The 19,445-nt window shown below is 42.6% G+C and overlaps 3 protein-coding genes across 5 annotated transcripts in view; all 3 read left to right on the top strand.

The window, feature by feature from the left end:
* Positions 1 to 2,466: 2,466 nt before the first annotated feature.
* LOC100538849 (protein C19orf12 homolog) lies at positions 2,467 to 5,639 on the top strand. The gene is made up of 3 exons (XM_003209783.4): positions 2,467 to 2,670; positions 3,073 to 3,249; positions 4,602 to 5,639. Exons 2-3 carry the CDS (start codon positions 3,090 to 3,092, stop codon positions 4,865 to 4,867), a joined length of 426 nt encoding a protein of 141 aa, XP_003209831.1. The 5' UTR covers positions 2,467 to 2,670; positions 3,073 to 3,089; the 3' UTR covers positions 4,868 to 5,639.
* Positions 5,640 to 5,646: 7 nt separating this feature from the next.
* On the top strand, positions 5,647 to 7,685 carry LOC109369771 (protein C19orf12 homolog). Of its 3 annotated transcripts, none has more exons than XM_019619739.2 (3): positions 5,647 to 5,744; positions 6,197 to 6,373; positions 7,263 to 7,685. In XM_019619739.2, the coding sequence occupies exons 2-3, from the start codon at positions 6,214 to 6,216 to the stop codon at positions 7,526 to 7,528; spliced, it is 426 nt and encodes a 141-aa protein (XP_019475284.1). In that variant the 5' UTR covers positions 5,647 to 5,744; positions 6,197 to 6,213; the 3' UTR covers positions 7,529 to 7,685. The 3 variants fall into 3 exon arrangements, with proteins under 3 accessions (XP_019475284.1, XP_019475283.1, XP_019475285.1); XM_019619738.2 differs by having other exon boundaries at positions 5,673 to 5,771; XM_019619740.2 differs by lacking the exons at positions 5,647 to 5,744; positions 6,197 to 6,373 and adding an exon at positions 6,420 to 6,723.
* Positions 7,686 to 12,042: 4,357 nt separating this feature from the next.
* The window catches only part of LOC100539001 (uncharacterized protein F13E9.13, mitochondrial-like), a 19,599-nt gene continuing 12,196 nt past the window's right edge, over positions 12,043 to 19,445 (top strand). Inside the window, exons 1-2 of the mRNA XM_031555395.1 lie at positions 12,043 to 12,053; positions 12,140 to 12,291. Coding sequence (XP_031411255.1) covers positions 12,043 to 12,053; positions 12,140 to 12,291 — 163 coding nt within the window. The remainder of the gene's footprint in view (positions 12,054 to 12,139; positions 12,292 to 19,445) is intronic.

Here is a 19,445-nt window from a genome sequence, read left to right as displayed (position 1 = left end):
TGCGCCTGGCTGCAGCCGTGCGGGTGTGGTGTCCGATGGGCCGCTCCTTGCCGGGGATCGAAAGAAGGATCCGTGCGGTTTATAAATTGAAAGAGAAATTGGGTGGATCCGACTTGTTTTTAAGATATGAAGTGCTCGTGGCTGGGCTTTCACAGAGTCTTATGAGCTTAGCCAGCTTCTGCATACTACAGAATTCAGCTCTGGGTTTGTTTGCTCACTAAGCAGCATTTCGCGTTGAAGCCAAGAAATCCGACAGAATAACTTGACATGCCATGAGCTGTGTCAGGCAGGTATTCCTTCAACACAGTGCCTGGTGCATGGGGACTCAGCCATACACAGCGAGCAGGGCACGCAGCTGTCTGCATTTTCATCACATTTCCCCAAAATGGGTTACATAGGCATTGAGTTCCCGGGAGCTTATATTGCTCCACCCTCTTGCATGTGCACTCCAAAATGATGGAAGGGCTCTCTGGACTCTGTCTAGTGGTCGTTGGATGAAGGCTAGCAGTCATCCTTGGGAAGGCTCGAAGCCTTCCTCGCTGTGACCTTGTAACTTCTAGGGGGGTTGCATTATGCTGCAACGGCAGCTCTGCCCTCCTTATCTTCACAAGAGTTCCCTAGATTTAGCCCAAAGAGAAGAAGTAAATGTGTTTCAGCATGCAGGCTGTTGGTTTAGCCTGAGATCCTGCTAAGGTGGAGCAGGGTGTTCACGCATTCATTTTCTTCTCCTAGAGAGCAAGAACTGTGTTCTGCAGCAGTTGTCCTCTCATTTCTCATGTCAGTGTCATTCTAAATGGAAAGCAGCTCACCTATTCTTAAGCAAACTAAATACAAATGCTTATTCTTCTCAGTTTTCAACATCACCATTGCCAAGATTAGTAGGATGAGTTGTACCATTGGCACATTTTGGTCTTTGTTTCCTTACCGCTCAAGGAAGAACAGTACAGCTGTTTTTTAATGCTTTGAGCTTGAACTTCTGTGAATGAAGCAGCGGATCAGTGTGTCACCAACCAGCACGCACTGTTACTGTCATGCGCTGCTGTGTCCGAAGCCTGAGAGCACCCCCACTCACCTATGGTACAATGAAGAACTGAGGTGTTTGCTTTAGGCTGGCTTTAGGAAGATGAATGAAGCAGCGAGAGGAGGTGACTGTCTGAAGGATTTCTGAGTGTGTATCTCTGGAGCTGTGGATCATTCTTGGTGCCTTTCTCAAAGAGCACAGTTTTGTTCAGAGTTAACCATGCTTGGATACCACAAAGACAGAGATGGCTTGGAGTCAGCCATTTTATTTCTGTTTCATTTTCACAGTAGATAATTTTTATTGTGAAATGCTTCACTTTCACTTTGCAGAGAGGAGATGTGTTGTAGGAATGCTTGAAAATGACTTGGTTTGAGCTGCCAAGGTATGATACGTGCTGTGCTGTTTTGAGACTGAAAAATCAGACACTCAGCTACTGTGTAGTATCAAAGTTACAAGTACAGCAATAACTCTGTGCCTCCTGTGTATTTGTGATTATATTTTTAGTCATGTTGTGTGCATTGTTTTATTTTTTCCAGCAACACCTTTCCTTCTTTGTTGTGCAGAATGAAAGGCATTGAAGGTATTTGTGTCACAAACAAGCGTGCTGTTGTTCTGTGCTGAGTCCTTTCAGCTCTCACACTGAACACTTCATGAGCTTGTTTGGGCTGAAAGTCTTAATTTCTGTTCATGGCAGTTTCTCTGATCTCAGTGTTCTGAATTGGTATTTCACTGTTGTCGGGATGACTTTCACAATGTGAGGGGAGGGTATTATTTTTGTTATCTCTGTGTTCCTGCCATTTAGAATAGTTGCAAAAGTGGAAAGTATCCTTTGGCTGTAGTGCTCTCAAAGCCAAAGCTGTGCTTTTCATTGCCTGGTAATGTGAAAAGCTGTGTTTAATCAGAGCTGCATTTGTTGGAGGTCAGGATTTTTGCAAATAACCTCTCCTAGATGGGAATATATGGATTTCTGGAAAAGTTGAAGTAGTTACCAAAAGGTGTGCTTTTTGTTCCTGGCTCAATAGTATGTAAACATTGGGTGCAGAAATAGGAATACGATCTTTTTCAGGGCAGCCTTCAGTAATTTTTTTTTTTTAATACTCAAAGCTATTCTGCCATTTCCTGTAGCTTCTCGCCTCGCTCACTACACTTGCTGTCACCAACTGTACAGAGACACGGTTATTCTTTAATATTTAGTATGCAGTTATTTCAGCTGGGAAAAGAAAATGCCCTGTAAAGTTGTCAGCTCATGCCCTGCTGGACGAGATTTTCCGAGGAAGAAATCCTCCTGCCATGTCTGTTCTTTCCTATTGTTCCTTTCCCACCTCTGCCTCTTCTACAAATGAGAGTTGTGTTTCTTGTCTGGTTGAAGTCCCATCCTGCCATTCACAGACACCCTGTGTTTCTGATTCTGTACCTCCAGAGCCTCCCATAGGTTCCCAATCTCAGCTGTCACCTCCAAGCCTTTTTGAAGTCTGTTTCCCTCCTCCTGGATCTTCCTGCCCACTGTGGACAACCTTTGGTTTAAGCATCCCAGTCTTCAGCCATCTGAAGCTGGCGTCGAAGTTCTTTAACATGGAAGAAAATTAGGAAAAGAAGTGAGATGTAACAAGAAGTAACTAATTTACTGCAAAAACTAGGACAAAGAGAAGGTATATAGCAGATATGCAAACTACAGTCTACAGGTTATGTTTAGATGAAGTTCTGCTTGATCTTTGTCCTGGGGCCATACCCAAGGCAGAATAAGGCCAGCAATTGCTTGAGGCAAGGGGAATGTACTCCAGAACTGGATGGAAACTTTCTTACATTTTTCATTGCTGTAATTTGCCCTTGCTCGTTCTTCTGAGCTCATCCAAACAACAAAGTCCTCTGCTCTATTCTATGGTTTCATTTAGGTTTGTTGACCATAAACTTTTTGGTTTTCTAGAGAAAAATTAGAAGATAATTTTTTGTTTTTCCATAATGACTGTGCCTTATTTGTCTTACCAGCTGCAGAGCTATAAGCAGCAAGATTTCGTCCCCACTGCAGTACCCAACTTAAACATCTTTTTCAGGTCCTTAACCAGCCAAGATGCCCATCCGTGTGGATCAAATGGTGCAACTGCTTTGCAGTGTTTCTCAGGAGAAGGGAATGACAGCAGCTGTCAAACACTCTGGTAGAGGAGCACTCCTGGCAGGTGCAACTGCATTTGTTGGGGGTTTGGTTGGAGGTCCACCTGGCATCGCTGTAGGTAAGTGTGTTTGCTTTAGGGTAAGACTTGTGGTTAGCTCATCGAGTGAAGAAAGCAGCAGGTCTGCTTAGTGGGGTTGAGTGTATTGGCAAGATTTCATTCAAGTGAGCTTTAATAACATGCCATTTTGCATTTCAGTCTTTCAGAAGAGTGTTTATAAGAAGTGGTGCATCGTAATGGTGCTCACTCCTCTGAGTTCAGAGGGTGATGATCAGCAGCTCAGAGTCCAGTTGGAGATCTTTGACTAGTGGTGCTCCCCAGGGGTTGGTGCTGTGTCCAGTCTTGTTCCATATCTTCACTGACGGCCTTGAGGAGAGGATAGTGTCCACCCTCAGCAAGTACTGAAGGCTGAGCAAGCTGGGTCTGTTCAGCCTTGAGAAAAGAAGACTGAGGGGGGATCTGATTAATGTTTATAAATATCTTAAGTGTGGGAGTCAATGGACATGGCCAACCTCTTTTCAGCAGTCTATGGGGACAGAACAAGGGGAAATGCCTATAAACTGGAGCATAGGAAGTTGCATGCCAATATGCGTAAGAACTTCTTCACGGCAGGGGTGACGGAGCACTGGAACAGGCTGCACAGAGAGGCTGTAGAGTCTCCTTCTCTGGACATATTAAGGACCTGCCTGGAAACCTACCTGTGTAACCTGCTGTAGGGAGCCTGCTTTGGCAGAGGGGTTGGACTTGATGATCTCTAGAGGTCCCTTTTAGCCCCTAGAATTCTGTGATTCTCTGATAATTATTGTGTTGGTGTTCCCTTTTAAGATGATGGTGACCTCAGTGACTTAAAACTCCTTTTTCTGAGAACAGGAAACCATACACAGATTAGAGGCTTAGGTATATACTCTTTGGAGTCTTTTGAACTAGCTGTTATAAGTTGATGAACTTAGTCTCTGTGAACACCTTCTGAAGTTTGGTCTTCATGGGTGTAGGAAGCTGCAACGTGCATCTCTACAGAAGCTGTATGCTGGAGTCATACTGGGGGTCTGGAGTAAAAGATTCTGTGTTAATGGTCCCTGACAAGGCAGTTGTTAACAGTGTGTTTTCCATAGTGTGGAATTCATATAACAGCAGAGCTTGTCCTAAAGAGACCAGTACCATAAGGAATGTTGTTTGATTTCTGACTTTGAGTTTGAAACTGTTAGCTTTCATTGTGTTGAGTTCCTTTGTTGATGTAAAAAGCTGTAAAAACTCTTCTTGGTACTTGATCGTCATTCACCAATTGAAAGAGGATATGCCTTGTTCATTCAACTCTGCACTGATTTCTAATGAGGAGGTAGACACTAATGATGAACATCTCTCTAGAATTTTGGGTCTAACTATAGGGAGTAACATCTCTCTTCATTTTCTAGGAGGAGCGCTTGGTGGACTGCTTGGTGCCTGGATGACCAGTGGACAGTTCAAGCCGGTCCCTCAGATTTTAATGGAGCTACCTCCTGCCGAGCAGCAGAAACTCTTCGATGAAGCCATCGCAATAGTCAGGAATCTAGACTGGACTGATATCGCTCAGCTGACTGCACTTGTCATGGGAAGTGGTCATCTCCAGCAGCAGTTGGCAGGAGTGGTGATAAATTACCTCACCAGAGAGCTAAGTGCAGAGATAAAGTATGGGGAATAAATCTTCCCAGAGAGTGTTTTTAGATTGTAGTGAATTTTACTCTGACAGTTGTGATTCTTCAATGTATCAATTGTTAGTTAGCTTTACTAGTTACAAATGTAGGCAGATCTAAGTATTACCTTGCTTTTCTTTCTTTTTTTTTTTAACAGAAGTTATTATTGGTTTATTGTATTATCCTGTCACTGCCTTGCTGTGTTATTTGAAGTACTGTGTAGTGGGATTGAATTCAAGATCACTGAAGGGAATTCTGGTTCTCTTGCCATATAATGTAGCACTAGGTAAAATTTTCAAAGCCCTTGTATTTTATTTAGGAGATGTAATCCTGTTTGTTGAAGTGCTTTAAATTTCTTCTGTGTATGGCATGAATGCCGAAGTGTCGAGGGCACTTTGAAGGATTTTACCTGGCATCTGAGTATTACAAGGGAAAATTGCAAGAAATTATTTCTACTGTGAACTCACAAACCTCAAGCCTTTCTTGATTTTTTTTGTCACGTTTTTATTGTAATTCTTGGGAATTCGTTTCTGTAAGAAGAGAAGCCAATACCTGTTTGGAGGAACTTAGAAGAACAGGTATAATAGAGCCTACAGAATTAGTAGTTCCTGATATTCTAGAACTGGAATGTGTGGCAAGGAGACTGGTTAAAAAAGGGGAGTGAGGAAGAAGGGCAAGTCTGACATTTTTATATGTTTAGGATAGTCATTTTAGCATTTGTTTCTCAACTGATTCTGAACATCTGGTCCTTTGTTTTCATTAAAATATTCCTAAGAAGCATCACAATGGTCTGTGTTTGGCTTTAGAGTGCATGAACTGTTTTAAGCATGGAAGAAGATGTGGAAAAGAAACAAGTTGTGAGAAGTACCTAATTTATGGCAAGAGGTAGGACATAGAGAAGATATATAGCAGGTATGTAAACTACAATCCACCAGATATGTTTGATTGAGGTTCTGTGTGGTCTCTGTCCCGGAGCCGTACCCAAGGCTGAATAACACCAGCAATTTCTTGAGGCAAAGGGATGTACTATAGAACTGGATGGAGACTTTCTTACATTTTTCACTGCTGTAGTTTACCCTTGCGCATTTTTCTGAGTTCATCCAAACTACAGAGTCCTCTGCTCTATTGTGTGGCTTCGCTTACAATTGCCATAAACATCATCTTTTGCCAGCAAAAAAATCTGGGAAACTGTTAGCTTATGATTTCCCAGAAATGAAAGAGAAAGTAATTTCTTTTTGATCCACAGTGACTGTGGCAGTGTATTTTCAGTCTCACTGACTCCAGAGCTGTAAGCAACAGGTTTTATTCCTGTTGCAGTAGTCAAACATCTTTTTCAGGACCTTAACCAGCCAAGATGCCCATCCGTGTGGATCAAATGATGCAACTGCTTTGCCGTGTTGCTCGGGAGAAGGAAATGAAAGCTGCTGTGAAGCACACTTTTCGAGGAGGGATAGTGACCATTACAACCGCCTTTGTTGGGGGTTTGCTTGGAGGTCCACCTGGGCTTGCTGTAGGTAAGTGTCTTTGCTTTGGGCGTATGAAGTGTGGTTGACTCACTGACTGTAAAAAAAAAAGCAGCAGAAGTTTATTTAGTTGGGATGATTTGAAGTGAAGGGGTGAGTATTGGCAAGATTTCATTCAAGTGAGCTTTAACAAGATGCTGTTTTGCATTTTGTTCTTTCAGAAGAGTGTTTTGAACAAGTGGTGCATCATAATGCCTGTGTCAGTGTTCCCTTTTAGAATGACAGTGACCTTGGTGACTTAAAACTGCTTTTTCTGAGAAGAAGCCGTATGCACATTAGTGGCTTAGGTGTTGACTCCTTGGAGCCCTTCAAACCAGCTGTTAGATGTTCGTTTGCTTTAGGTGGGCAGAGTGCTGGTTCCCATCTGCTAAGGCATGCCAGTGCCAGATGTGTGGCACATAACTGAGAGAAAGTCTCAGGCTGAGAGCTTTGCTCCATCATGGTGGAAAGGAGTGGAGATGGGAGGACTTGAGGCAGTGTCAGGAATGTGAGGCAATGTTTGCAGACGCACGGGATGGAGAAGAGCAGCAAAACGATGTTTATTTCTGTATTTTAAGGCTGCTCTCTATCCATGTCTCGGTGAACTCCTTAAATGTCTTTCCTCCCCACACTGAATTCTTTCTAAACATTAGAGAGAAGCCAGAGTCCCATAGCAAAGACTTGTATCCTCTGTATCTGTTGAACTAAGCAGTGTTGTATGTATGGTTTAAAAGGTGCCCTGTCACTGAAGTCACATGTTGCATCACCCCACTGAAAATAGATATGCCTTGTTCACTCAACTCTGCGTTGATTTCTAATGAGGAGGTGAACTCTATTGATGAAAGTCCCTCTAGAATTTCTGGTCGAATAGTAGGGAGTAACATCTCTCTTCATTTTCTAGGAGGAGCGCTTGGTGGACTGCTTGGTGCCTGGATGACCAGTGGACAGTTCAAGCCAGTCCCTGAGATTTTAATGGAGCTACCTCCTGCCGAGCAGCAGAAACTCTGCAATGAAGCCATCGCAATAGTCAGGAATCTAGACTGGATTGATATTTTTCAGCTGACTGTACTTGTCATGGGAAGTGGTGACCTTAAGTTTCTGCTGGCAAGAGCTGTCGAAAGGTTCTTAGTCAGAGAGCTAAGTGCAGAGATAAAGTATGAAGAGTAAACCTTTTGGGGCCTGGTTTCTAGATTTTGTTGAATTTTACTTTGACAACTGTGATTCTCTGATGCAGCAATTAGTAGGATTAGGATTGTCACTGTAGCTTTCATTTCTCATCTGATTCTGAATATTCTGTTTCCATTTAAAAAAAAAATCCTAAAAAGCATCACAGTAGTCTCTGTTTTGTTTTAGAGGAAAGGAATTGATTGAAGAAGTGGGCACTTAGTATCTCAGCCAATTTTTCACTCTTTATTTCAAGGCAATCAGGAAACTATTTATTAGGTTTGATGTACACGGACCTTCTTGGGTGGAGGCATGTCCCTATTTTCAGAGTGGTAGCAACATGGTTGTGACAAGGTTTGCACACTGTTTTGAAGCAGTTGAGTGCAGCCCTGTTCTGTTGTGTTAAGATCACCACAATATTTGTCTTTTAGGTTTATCAGAGGATTTGGGCATTAAATAACTTTTCAGCAGATTTGATCGTAAAGAACTGCTCAAGAATGTATTAATATCCCTCTGTTACTCTTCTTTGGTACCAATGTGGCTGTCTGCCACTGTATCCCATGTTACTGGAAACAGCTACAGGCAGGGGATAGTATCTAATGAAATCCATCCAGTTGCAGTGTCCAGGATAAGTATGAGATAGAGCCATCACCTGGGAAACAAAGTAAAGCAGTTGCCAGCAGTTTTAGGAAGCAACTAGAATTGTCACTGCGGGGAGATGTACATACTTACATAAATAATCCATCTGTGATGGATTTTATTATTAATTTGGTTTGGTTGTAGATGTGACAGAATCAAGCTAGATTTTCACTGGCAGATAGTGTATTTTTAGATTTTTTTTTCTAACTGTCTGGTTTAAAAATGGAAAGCAAACATGATTATAAATAGTTATGTTAGCAAAGAGAGACTATTTTTATTTACTTGCTTTATTATTTAATGGCAACTATGAATTCCAACATAGATTAGTAATTGAGATCTGCCATCTAGTGGCAAGTAGATTAATTCTTAAATTCAGCCATCAGGGCTGCCTCTGTGGATAACACAGCTATGTTTTTCTGTGAAAAGTCGGGGTAAATGAAATTGTGTTAGATTACAAATATCAATCCACCTATGACTATAACTCATGTACATTCCCCTGCAAAGAGGCTTTTTTAAATGATCATTATCATAAGTGGGCTGTGACTGCACAAGTTTTTGCTGCAGCTGCATGACAGTTTTCACTGTAGAAGAAAATATGTAGTCAGCAGAAGGAGGACAGTTCGTGTTTTTTGTTGTGGCAGTGCTTCATAGATTTGCATTGCAAGGCAAGTATTTGCTGTGAAATCCAAATAAGTTGCAAAGCAATGTAGAGATACCGAAGGCTGGGCAGACTATGAGAACTTCCCAAAACTTCTATGCTGCTACATTGCCAGGTGAGTCATCAAACAGGAACAGTGGTACTAAAAAACTGTTTTACACTGAGAGCCTCCCTTGACTGAATGCTGCTTTGGGAAAGGCTTGTGGTGCAGCCCTCTTTTGTGCATCAGTGTTGTGAGACTTGTGTTAGTTTTTCCCTTTATGAATTCTAGAATAGCTCACAGCAGATTGCAGTGTCTTGTCTAGGTTTGCTAAATTTGTTCAGTTTGGTCCTCTAAAAAATCACATAAAATTTACTGATAGAATCTGTGTTTGCACAGCAAAAAAGCAAAAAAACAAGCTCCTTTTATTGCTAAAATCAAAATCAGTTCAAACAGGCAACAAATTTAACAAACAGGGATGGCAGGAGCTAGATGAATGACAGGCATTAAGTTGTGTGCTGGAGAACTGCTTAAATATTCACTAACTTCCTCTAACTCTGAATGAGCTAATTTATGTATTAGTTGGTTAATAACGTATGGAAAATGTGACAGCACCCAGTAAACTCAGGGTGCTCTAATCCCTTTGTTTAAAATGACTTGTGTTTTTCACATCACAAGGACATTGGAGTATCATCTTCACTTAATCTTCAGTAGGTACAATGACTAAAGTTCAACATTTAATTTATCATAAACGTGTCATATTTTTTGTTCTAGCCAAAGCAGATTCCAGTCCCCAAAAGCTGACACACCATAAAGTTTATTACCCTACTACCTAGTTAACGAAGAACAAATAGAACCCAAACTGTTCTATGACCCTATGACTCAGTAACTTAGGAGACAAGATGCTAATTTACTGATCTTGAGTTTACAGCTGGAAATGAGAACCTAGACAGCAATTTCAGTCTGCGCACAAGGTAAAGCTATTTTGAACCTCAAACTTGAGGTTCTGCAGGGTATGTGTGTCCTCACAGAGTGGGGTCTGGTGGCTCTTAGCTCTGATTGTTTAGTTGCCACGTCAGCAATAACCTTTTACTCTGGTATGCAAAGTAACACAGATGAGCATTACATTGGCAGTTTCCTAAGGACAGGTCCCTGTTCTTCCAGGATTGCACACCTGCAGCTGTGTGGGGCTTTGCTGGTGAAAGATGTGCACAAACCTGAGTCTCCATCTTTCTTTGAAATGCAACTTGTGAGCTGCTGACAGGAAGGAGTGCTGAATATCTGTCTGTATAGAGTTTCTGACCTGGAGGGAAAAATAGTAGCTGTACTTCCTCTAGATGCAAGGTTCTTCCCTGCCTGTGCTGTAATTACCTTCTCACTTTGAACAACAGAGTGGTTTGGAGAGGTTGACTTAGAGCAGCTTAAGAAAGCTGATTAATCTGCTACGGCAATAATTTGCTGGATGATTTGATCAGTAATTCAGCTCCCCCAGTGAGATGCTTCAAGGTGAGATGGCAGTGACAATACCAAGTTCCTGGTGGAGGGCTGTGAGACATGACAATTACTTACAGAAAAAATGGGGTGTGATAGTATCAGCACTGAGTTATTATTTATTATTATTTGACTATTTCTTAGCATGTTGTTTGAAATTTTTCTAGTGGTGTGATACCATCTACCATAGTCTGATTATAGGCCACTGTGCTCTAGCAGAACTGCATTTCCCTTTTACAGTTTACACCCCAGTGTTCCTTCCATATGTGCTTCAGTACATCATGACATGGGTGAGTTGGAATGGCTGCATTCTCCTACTCCTGATAACACCCATCTCTTTCTTAGGAAGAAAAGCTCATGCTCCAGAGGACTCAGGTGTGCTAGGTTAGCTCTTCTTTGGAAGACACATTCTATTAAATACACGTAATATAAAAAGTTACTGAGTTTGTATTTCAGATAACAGCAATTTGGTGACTAAACATCATCATTGACTAGTTGATGATGGTTAATATATCTTTTCTTCTTTTTAGTTGGTGTATAGGAAATTTGTTATAAACTCAGAGAAAGATCTTGTGGAAGGGAATGGTGATTGTATTATTCAAAGTCACTAAGCAAATTGATTTTAGACAGTCATACTCTCATGACAAATCTGTTCAAATGATCTGACTGGGATTGCTTGCATTTAACATGAAAGATAAGTCAAGTCCTCAATTCATCTCTTGGATTCTTCTTGATTGCCCAAAGATGAATTATTTTTTTTATATCCCTTAGAATATCTTTGATAATGATTCACTGCTAGCTTTTGTCTTTCTGTTAGCTTTCCTGTTATCCTGTTACTCTGAGGGGCTAACAGAAGAAGGAATGGCATGCGTGATTTGCTATAACCTCTGCCATTGTCCTTGTGTCAGAATGCAGTGTTTCATCTGAACAAGATGCTTGTGCTGTGATCTTATCAGAGTAGGGTCTTCTGTTGGGCTCAGTAGGAACTGCACATTCCTCAACTTGATGAAATGGGATCCCTCATTATCAATGTAGGCTTCTTTTTTGATTACTGTTTTGGTGCTTTCACGTACCTATTTCCAGCCATATATAATGTATACCAATTCAAATAATTTAGTCAAAAATTATGCCAAATTTTTCTGTCTTTCCATTTTTGTATTGCAGCAGCTTCAGTAGCAATAATTAGTGAAATATGGGCAGATCTGTGGGGTTTATGCTACACAGATGCAGTGGTAGGACTCACTAAACTCTGTCTATACTAGCAGGTTAGAAGCAACAGCACAGCCAGATGGTGGCTACTGGTAATATAAAAGCAATGCATTTTTGCCCCAGAGTAAAAGATCTGGTGGAGAAAGCAATAGCTTCTTAGGCTGTCACTGCTTGGCCAGTTGATGTATATTACTCAAGACTAATTGAATAGCAGACCTTCATCAGAGTTGGAAAGCTTTAAAAAAAAAAAAGTCTTTATATTACAGTGAACTAAAGCTATTAGCCCCTAAGTAACACATGGGGTTTCATCTTTACCTTTCTAGAGATCACAGAAATCTATGTATTTTTCAGGCTGGAAGCCAGAAATCAAACATTCATTACATAATTGCAGTAAGTCTGAGCTAATACTTCTCATTAAGTATGATTTATGAATTCCAAAAGAGCCTAGGAGGTAAATACATAAAAATTATTCTGAAGTCTGCAAAAATGAAAGCATTCATTTCTTTGGATGATTGTGCAGCAAGAAAGATTTAGGCAAACATGAACATTTGGTAAGGACATGGCATTTCAGTATCTGTACTTTTGTGATCCTCTCAAAGTGGTGTGATTTCATCTAATTTTGCTGCTGATCTTTCAGCAAAGATAATGTTCTAGCCAGAGAATCAACCAGTGCAGGCAGAATCAGCCTCCCACAGATCAACATTCCTTTGGAGCTGCAGGAGATGGGCGTCTGCCATGATGCAGTATGTGAGTCAGTGGATAAAACCTATTTTGGTTTTAGAATTCCAGGTAAGCACATTCTTCTGATATTTGTGTGTATTTCCTGCTTAAATTGTTCTCACTCAGCTAACTGTGCCAGTGTACAGTAACACTCTGAGGGAAATATTTTTGGCATCTCAGATACTGATGGAAGTTTTCTGCATGAAGACAGGCACCTTTGAGTTTAGACTTCTGTTTGCATTTACTCAAATCTTTGTAGCTCTAAGAATCTTTAGGCCAAAATTAGAGGGGATCTAATTTTTCTTCCTTGCCCTTCCAGGTTAATTTTAAGCCCAGTATTAACAGATTTTCCAAAGTCATAAATTGAAGACTTGCTCCGTATAGAGCAGTGAAGAAAAGATGCAACAGCTGAATGTGGTAGTTGGGCTTGGTACAGATGGCGTGCAAGAGCAAATGCTCCAGGTTAGTTCAGAAGGGAGGGGACTGGACAAAGCTCTTTAGCAAATATTGTGTTAGAACTAAAGACTTGCTGAAGTATCTATAGGAATGCCAAAGTAGAGCATACTTTTTACCAAACTGCAGTTTATTAATTGCTTGTACAGGAGCAAAATCTGTAATAAAATACTAAAGAGGGAGATGGTAAAGCAGGACCTTGAATCTTTTTTTGTTGGTTCCCATAAAAGGGGCTTTGCTTGCTTTTTCCTGGCATTCTCTCCAAGAATTTATATAGAAAATATTTTTTCCATAACCGCAGCGAACAGCCTTCAATTGCCTGGCAGCCGTTTGCATACTTGAGGCTTCCTTCCCTCTCTGAAGTTTAACTCTGCAGGAGCTTGTGCTGCTGCTGAGTTGGATCTTTCTTTCGGTCTTTTGTGTCCCTAGCCCAGGTTCTTTGGAACTTGGACTGTTGAAAGCGGCTGCAGCATGTCTCACTTGAGTAAAGGGCAAAGATGAGCCTCAGTATTGTAGTGCTAATGATAAGTAGCAATGAGGATAAAATGGAGTACTCCTGTAGCTCTTTACATCTTCAAAGTGCTCCACTGATACTAATTAATCTGCCAAAGTAGCCTTGTGACAAAGGTACGTGTTTGTACTATATGCGATTTAACTCTTCTATATTGTTCTGCAATAAAACAAAACTGGATGCTTCTTCAGATAAAAATCAGGAAATCAGTTAACCAACCTCAACAATTAAGGCGAACTTCAAAGCTGTCTCGCTTCTTTTGGTTAGCTTTAGCACACTTTTGGGAACCTCAAGTATTCGTGCAAAGCACCATCATGTCAAGCATTCAACAGAGTGGCCCCAGTGTTATGCAATAGTTTGTTTCCATTTACATCCACCAGTGTATATGGCTTCCACCATTTCTTAACCCAACACAGGGGATGTGGTCCCAGTGCCACTGGAACCAAAGTTAAACCTGGGCGCTGTGCTGGTCTTAATTGAAGAGCCTGAGTTTGTGTGCTGCTGGTGCCCCCCTGTCCTAAATATATTGTATGTGCACACTGCCACAGCAGAAAACAAAGTCGTGCTGTGTGTAGGTGCAGTGCTGGCATGTCAAGGAAGAACACATAAGCTCTGTTACAACTGTAGGATTTCAATGCCTTTCTGTGCAGTTAAATCATCTGCTCCCAGTACTCCAGTGTCTGCTGTCTTCTGTCTGCATCTACTGCCAGCTTGAACTTGAGCAAGTCATCAGTAGAAAGGTGGATACTGCTTAGTATTGAAAAGCACCCAGAGAAGAAAGATCACCCTGACTGTATAGTCCTAATGCTGAGCTCTGAAAGACCTATTTCCTTCCAGGAAAGGGTTTGAGGTCACTGTGGACAGATTTCTGAAAATACAAGCTCAGTGCTGTATTATCAGCAGATCAGAAGACAGATAGAAGGGTTGGAATGGACGAGGAAAGAAACCAAGGACAAAGCTGTTAACTTGCTATGTCACTGAATGGATCCAGTTTACAACCACATCTTAAGTCTGCTTGTCCCATTCTCATCAGTCCTTTTTGAGCCCAAAAGAGCAATTGTAGTGCTAGAAAAGATTCAGAGGGTGATGTGGTATGGAGGTGCATCTGTATAAAGAGAGACTGATAAAATAGTTCAACCTGGAAAAGATACCAATTGAGGGAACTTTAGTAAAGGTTATGAACAGCACACAGAAGAACAGCAAGAGCAATAACACTGCATAAAAGTCAGGGTGTAGCCATTGAAACAATTGAGGTAAAAGGAAGTGCTTTTTCACTAGTGAATTGTGGAGCAAATTGGCACCGGATGTTCTGGATGCCAAAACAGAAATGTGTTCAAAAAGTGATTAGGCAGATTAATGGTAGGGCCAGAAAGGACTATTAAACACACTACCCCAGAATCAGCAGCTGGTTTGCAAGAGACTATAAGAGAGAAATATCAGTCTATGGGTGCTTGTTACACTTTCCCTAGCAATTTTCAGGTAGGTGACTTGTGGCTCTGTTTTATTAAGGCTATTTATATGTGTTATGCCAAACACAGTCTAACATATAGTTTCTGTAGTGTTGTGCCAATATATGTGCTACTCAAGTAAAACATGACATATGTGCTGCCAAAGCACATTCTGAGAACAGTGCAGCACACTTCACACTGCATGAAATCTTTTTCCTTTAAGAGGGGAAGACCTGCCCACTTGCCTTTGTGCCTGTTATCCCTTTTCAGGAGTGGAGCCTTCCTCCCTGAAAATTTCCAGTGTGTAAATAAGCACATAAGCAAACCAGAGGAAAACCTGACCTCTCTTGCTTGGTTGCAACCGGATATTTCATTTTCTCAGAATTACAGTATCAACTTCAGAATTAATCCAAATGTTTTTATTCTTTGCACCAATAAGAAAATGCATCCGTGGCACTAGAATCTAAAAACAGACAATATTTATCAAGAAACAAAGCTCACTCATACTCAGGTTCAGTAGAACTTACATTAAAATACTGTCATGCCATTGTTCAGTTCTGCAGAAGGGAAAGTGGTTTTACTCAGAGAGATTACCTGAGCCCTATACTGATTGAACAGACCTGTGCTTCTCTTTGAATGTTTAACTGTTGTCACAGAACTAAAGTTGATGTAAGTGTGTCATGTTATTTTTCTCGAAACTGTAGCAAACTGTCAGTTCGCAGATACAATTGCGTGAGGTTTGTTCAGTTCAGCATTCTGCCAGATGCTGATTTCCTAGAGCACAGTGTATTCTCCACATTCCAGCACACATTCCAGCGATCGTAGCTTTGCAGAGTTTGGCTCCAGGAAAGTTCAGCCTCCAAAACACAAGAGAGACATTCTGTTGGGGGAGTGGGAGGGAGAAGTTCAAGTGCTGCTGGATGGGAGGCAGAGCTTTACTGGAGGTGGATCAGTCTGGTCTGGTCAAAACAGCTGCTATGACCACATCTGGCTCTTGAACTGCCTTCGGAAGTGTGTCTCTTGGGAGCTTTGTGGCTCACGCTCACTTTAATGACTGGATTCTCTGCTTGCTTCCAAGATAGGTCTCCTCCCCATCACCCACGTGGAAGAGGAGCTGCAGTCCTCATGGATTCCCTGCATGATTCATGAATTTCCCAGACGATTCTCCAGGGTGGTGAGGATGCTGAAACTGGTTGAGGATTAACACTGTTTTACCAGGGTCTGTCTCTAAATTGTAATATGTAAAATAACAAGCATGTATTTTAGAATTGCTGCTGTGATACAGTCGTTTGCTAGATTTTGGTTATTGCGTGTCCCTGAGGAGAGAAACAGAATGTCAGCTAAAACGTTGAATGCTTTGTTAGTGATTGCCAGCATGCTTGAAAAGCTGAAGCTCATGGAAGGAGTGGGTTTTCAGCAACAGGGCCACACTATGCAAGACTGCCCTGCTCTGGTAGTTACACTAGCTATTACAAATCCCACTCTAATGAGGGTAATATGCCTAGGGAATATAAATAGAATAAACCTGCTGTGGTCACATATTAGAAGCCTGTAACTCAGTGGCTCTGCCATATATATGAGTTATGTAAATGCCATTTTGGAAATCATCGCCTCACTTCTGACAGTTCCATGACAGGAAACAAACTCCATGGGTGTGTTGGAGTTCTGCAGGCCTCCTGCTCCTGTCTGGCTTCATGGACTGGGCTCTTGCTATAAAATTTTGCATCTCTCTTTGTACCTGCTTTGTCTTTATTGCAAGGGAGCATGACAGAAAAGAGCCTGTGCGGCTCTACAAATCAGGCAAATAATAAGCAGATATAGAAGCTCTGTGATTTGGTGGGAGTATCTGTAACAACCTGGGGTTATGAAACTGGCATTTCTAGTGTCTGCTTTGAACCAATTTTATTCCACTATGGAACAAAGAATTCATCTTTTTTCTGTGGAAAAGATGGCAATATTAGGAAAATTCATGCAGTACATTTACTGGTAGTGTTATTCTATCATAGCATTACCTGCTGTATTATAGCAGCAGAAGTACTTCTGAAGTTTTGAAACAGCAAAGTGTGACAGCCTCTATCTGTCACCCTTCACTAATCAACACTGTAGCTCTTTACCATCTGGGTTTTGGAGAATCTCTCATCATTAAAGCTCCATCCTTGCAAACAGATGGCCACATTGTGTGGTGTCCCTGCTGAAGTGCCTGCTGGGATCTATACAGACCTGTTGGGACAGTTGCATGGGTTTGCTCAGCCTGCTGGCATGCACGTCTTGCACTTATGTGGAAGGTGGTTCTAAGAGAAAGAACAAACATGGAGGCTGCCTGATACCCTGTAGGCCAAGCCCTTCCCCAGCCACAGCACCAGTGCCACTGACACTGTCTGGGGTTGGGGGTGAACGAGCAAAGACCTGCAGGCTAAGAAAGCCATGCATTGTGTGAAATCTAGCCGGGCTGCTTGCTTTCTAGAGGCTGGTCAGTAAACAAGATTGCTTGAGCCCATTTTGAGGTGCTAGAAACTGGTTTATCTGAAACCTGCTGCTGAGTAAACATTCTTCAAGGCAGAAACTCTGATGAAAACAAAATAGTGACTTGGGTGCAGTGAGCTGAGCGCTGGTTGTTCTGGTGTGTGTTTCTGTGTTTCTGCGTTGCCAGCTTGCACTGCAGCCAAGCCATTCAGGTGGTCTGGACAGTCGCTGGATGCTGCTGTCAGTGGTGCTCAGGCACCTGGGGCAGTGCTGGAGGCAGCATATGGAGGTGTCACATATGGCCTGTTACTGTGGGGCTGGCAGGAAGCAGGCTCTGGCAGCTCGCACTCACCCCAGCTGATCTCAGCCAGGCTGCAGCTCAGCCACGTGCCTGAAGGCAGGCTGTGGGGATGTGCCATGAAGATGGTCCCTCTGTGGGCTTTCATGGGGGAAGGAACAGATCTGCTGAGAGGCCATGGTGCCACTCTTACTTTCTGTCTCGTATCTCTGGAGGAGCCTTCATGTATGAAACCACTAAGGCATCTGCTTTTACCTTATGTGTTGCATCTATGACAAAAGCCATGTGTGACCTTTTCTTCTTCTGTTAGAGGAAGAGGCCCATCTGGTCTTGAGTTAATGCTTTTCCTTTCTCAAATCCTGTTTTTCTTAGCGTCTCACCAAAACACTCAGATTGTTTTTAGGACAACTATCTGGAGACCAAGTCTGCTCTGACGAAATAGGAACCAAAGCTTCCCTCAGTGCCCAGCAGCCACACACAGCTAGCACCAGCAGCACTGTGCCCATTGCCCAGCCCAGTGCTGGGCTGCACAGAAGTGCTGTGAAAGCTCTGGCTGATGGAACAGCGACAGGGAGATTGTGTAACATGCTGTGGGCTGTGAGAGTCTGAGAGGTTAACAAAGAACCTGCTTATGGTTCATTGTCACTGCCAGGTCTTGCTGGAAAGGAAGCCCAGCACCGCCTTCAAAGGGAGCTGCTCAGTGCTACTGAGTGTTTGGTACCGTTTCCCTGCATGCCTCTCCTTCAGCTGCTGTCTCAAGAATGCAGCACTGAGTGCTGCTCTGAGGTTTTATGAGCAAGTGCAGAGGCAGGAAAGGCTCTTTCTCATACAGTGTGCTGCACCATGATTTCTGTGTGTGATGTACGGTGTAGAGCAGCCCTGGCTGTTTGCTGCACCAGGTGCACAGCGTTACTGGGAGAGCCCCTCCGGTGCTCCCATCTGGGGTGGCTCGGCAAGAGTTTCTTGGAATTACATTCTGTGTCCACTGTGGAAATAACAGTAAGCATAGAGTGATGTTAAAAATCCAAGGCTTGGAGCAGAAACAGCCAGAAGTAGGAGCCTCTGATTTTAGTTTGAGACGTGTCTCTTTAAAGCTCTGCTGTGGTTGTGTCCATCTGTGCTTGTCATTCCTTTGTTAACCAAAAATCCCAAGCTGAGGGAAAACTGCTTTGCAGTTGTAGTGAGATGGAAGAGGCCCTGGGCTGTGGCAGAGCCAGAACTTCTGCTTGGGATAAAAACTATTTGAGTAACTTGGAACTGTGGAGCTGGCTCACTTCACTGTGCTGCCTTCAGATGGCTGGACGTTGTGCTGAGTCAGCAGTGTGCTCCACAGCTTGTGGTGTTCCTTGGCTGTGCCTCAGGCAGGAGCACGCATTTCCACTGGAGCCCTTCCATCCTTTCTTTTCAGTTTACTCACAGATCACATTTCCCTGCTAACTTTTATTTTGCTTTTGTGACTGGCTGCTGTGGCAGTGTCTCTTCTTCCTTCCCATGGATTGTGGAGGGCTAATGTGGATTTCATCACAGAAATGCCTTCATCTCTGTTTGCCTTTGATGGAGAAACCCCAGCAGCTTGAGTAGGTCTGGTAACATTCCAGTTTTGTTTCTCTTGTTCCACGCACGCACGTTCTTCTCACTCCTAACAGCTATGGGGACCGTCCTCTGACTCATGTGCCCAGCTGCAAAGCAGAGATTTTGCTGAGTGCCAAAAAGTTCTTGCGTTTCTCTTACAGTGACTGGGTTCCAGGTTCTGCTCGAAGGAGCAGAAAGACCCAATTTCAGCCAGCTGGATTTCCTGAACCAACCACCCCTGCTGGAATGGCCACACAGTGCTGCTGTGTTCGGGTCTCGACACCTTCAGGCAGGAACCTGTGCAAGGAAACCTTTCTGGCAACTAACCCCCACACATCGTGTTTGGGAGTTCTTTAGGGAGTGGCTGTGACCCCACAAACTCCCCTGCCTGCATGTGTTTTTTCCAAGTGAGCATTCAGACTGCTGCTCTTTCTGCTGGTTTTTTTTTTCAAATTTTGATGAGTCCTTGGCGACAGAA

This window comes from Meleagris gallopavo, chromosome 13, assembly GCF_000146605.3.
Source record: "Meleagris gallopavo isolate NT-WF06-2002-E0010 breed Aviagen turkey brand Nicholas breeding stock chromosome 13, Turkey_5.1, whole genome shotgun sequence".
Lineage (NCBI taxonomy): Eukaryota > Metazoa > Chordata > Aves > Galliformes > Phasianidae > Meleagris > Meleagris gallopavo.
The sequence above is the reverse complement of the archived record's forward strand: the minus strand, read 5'-3'. Positions and strand labels throughout refer to the sequence as shown.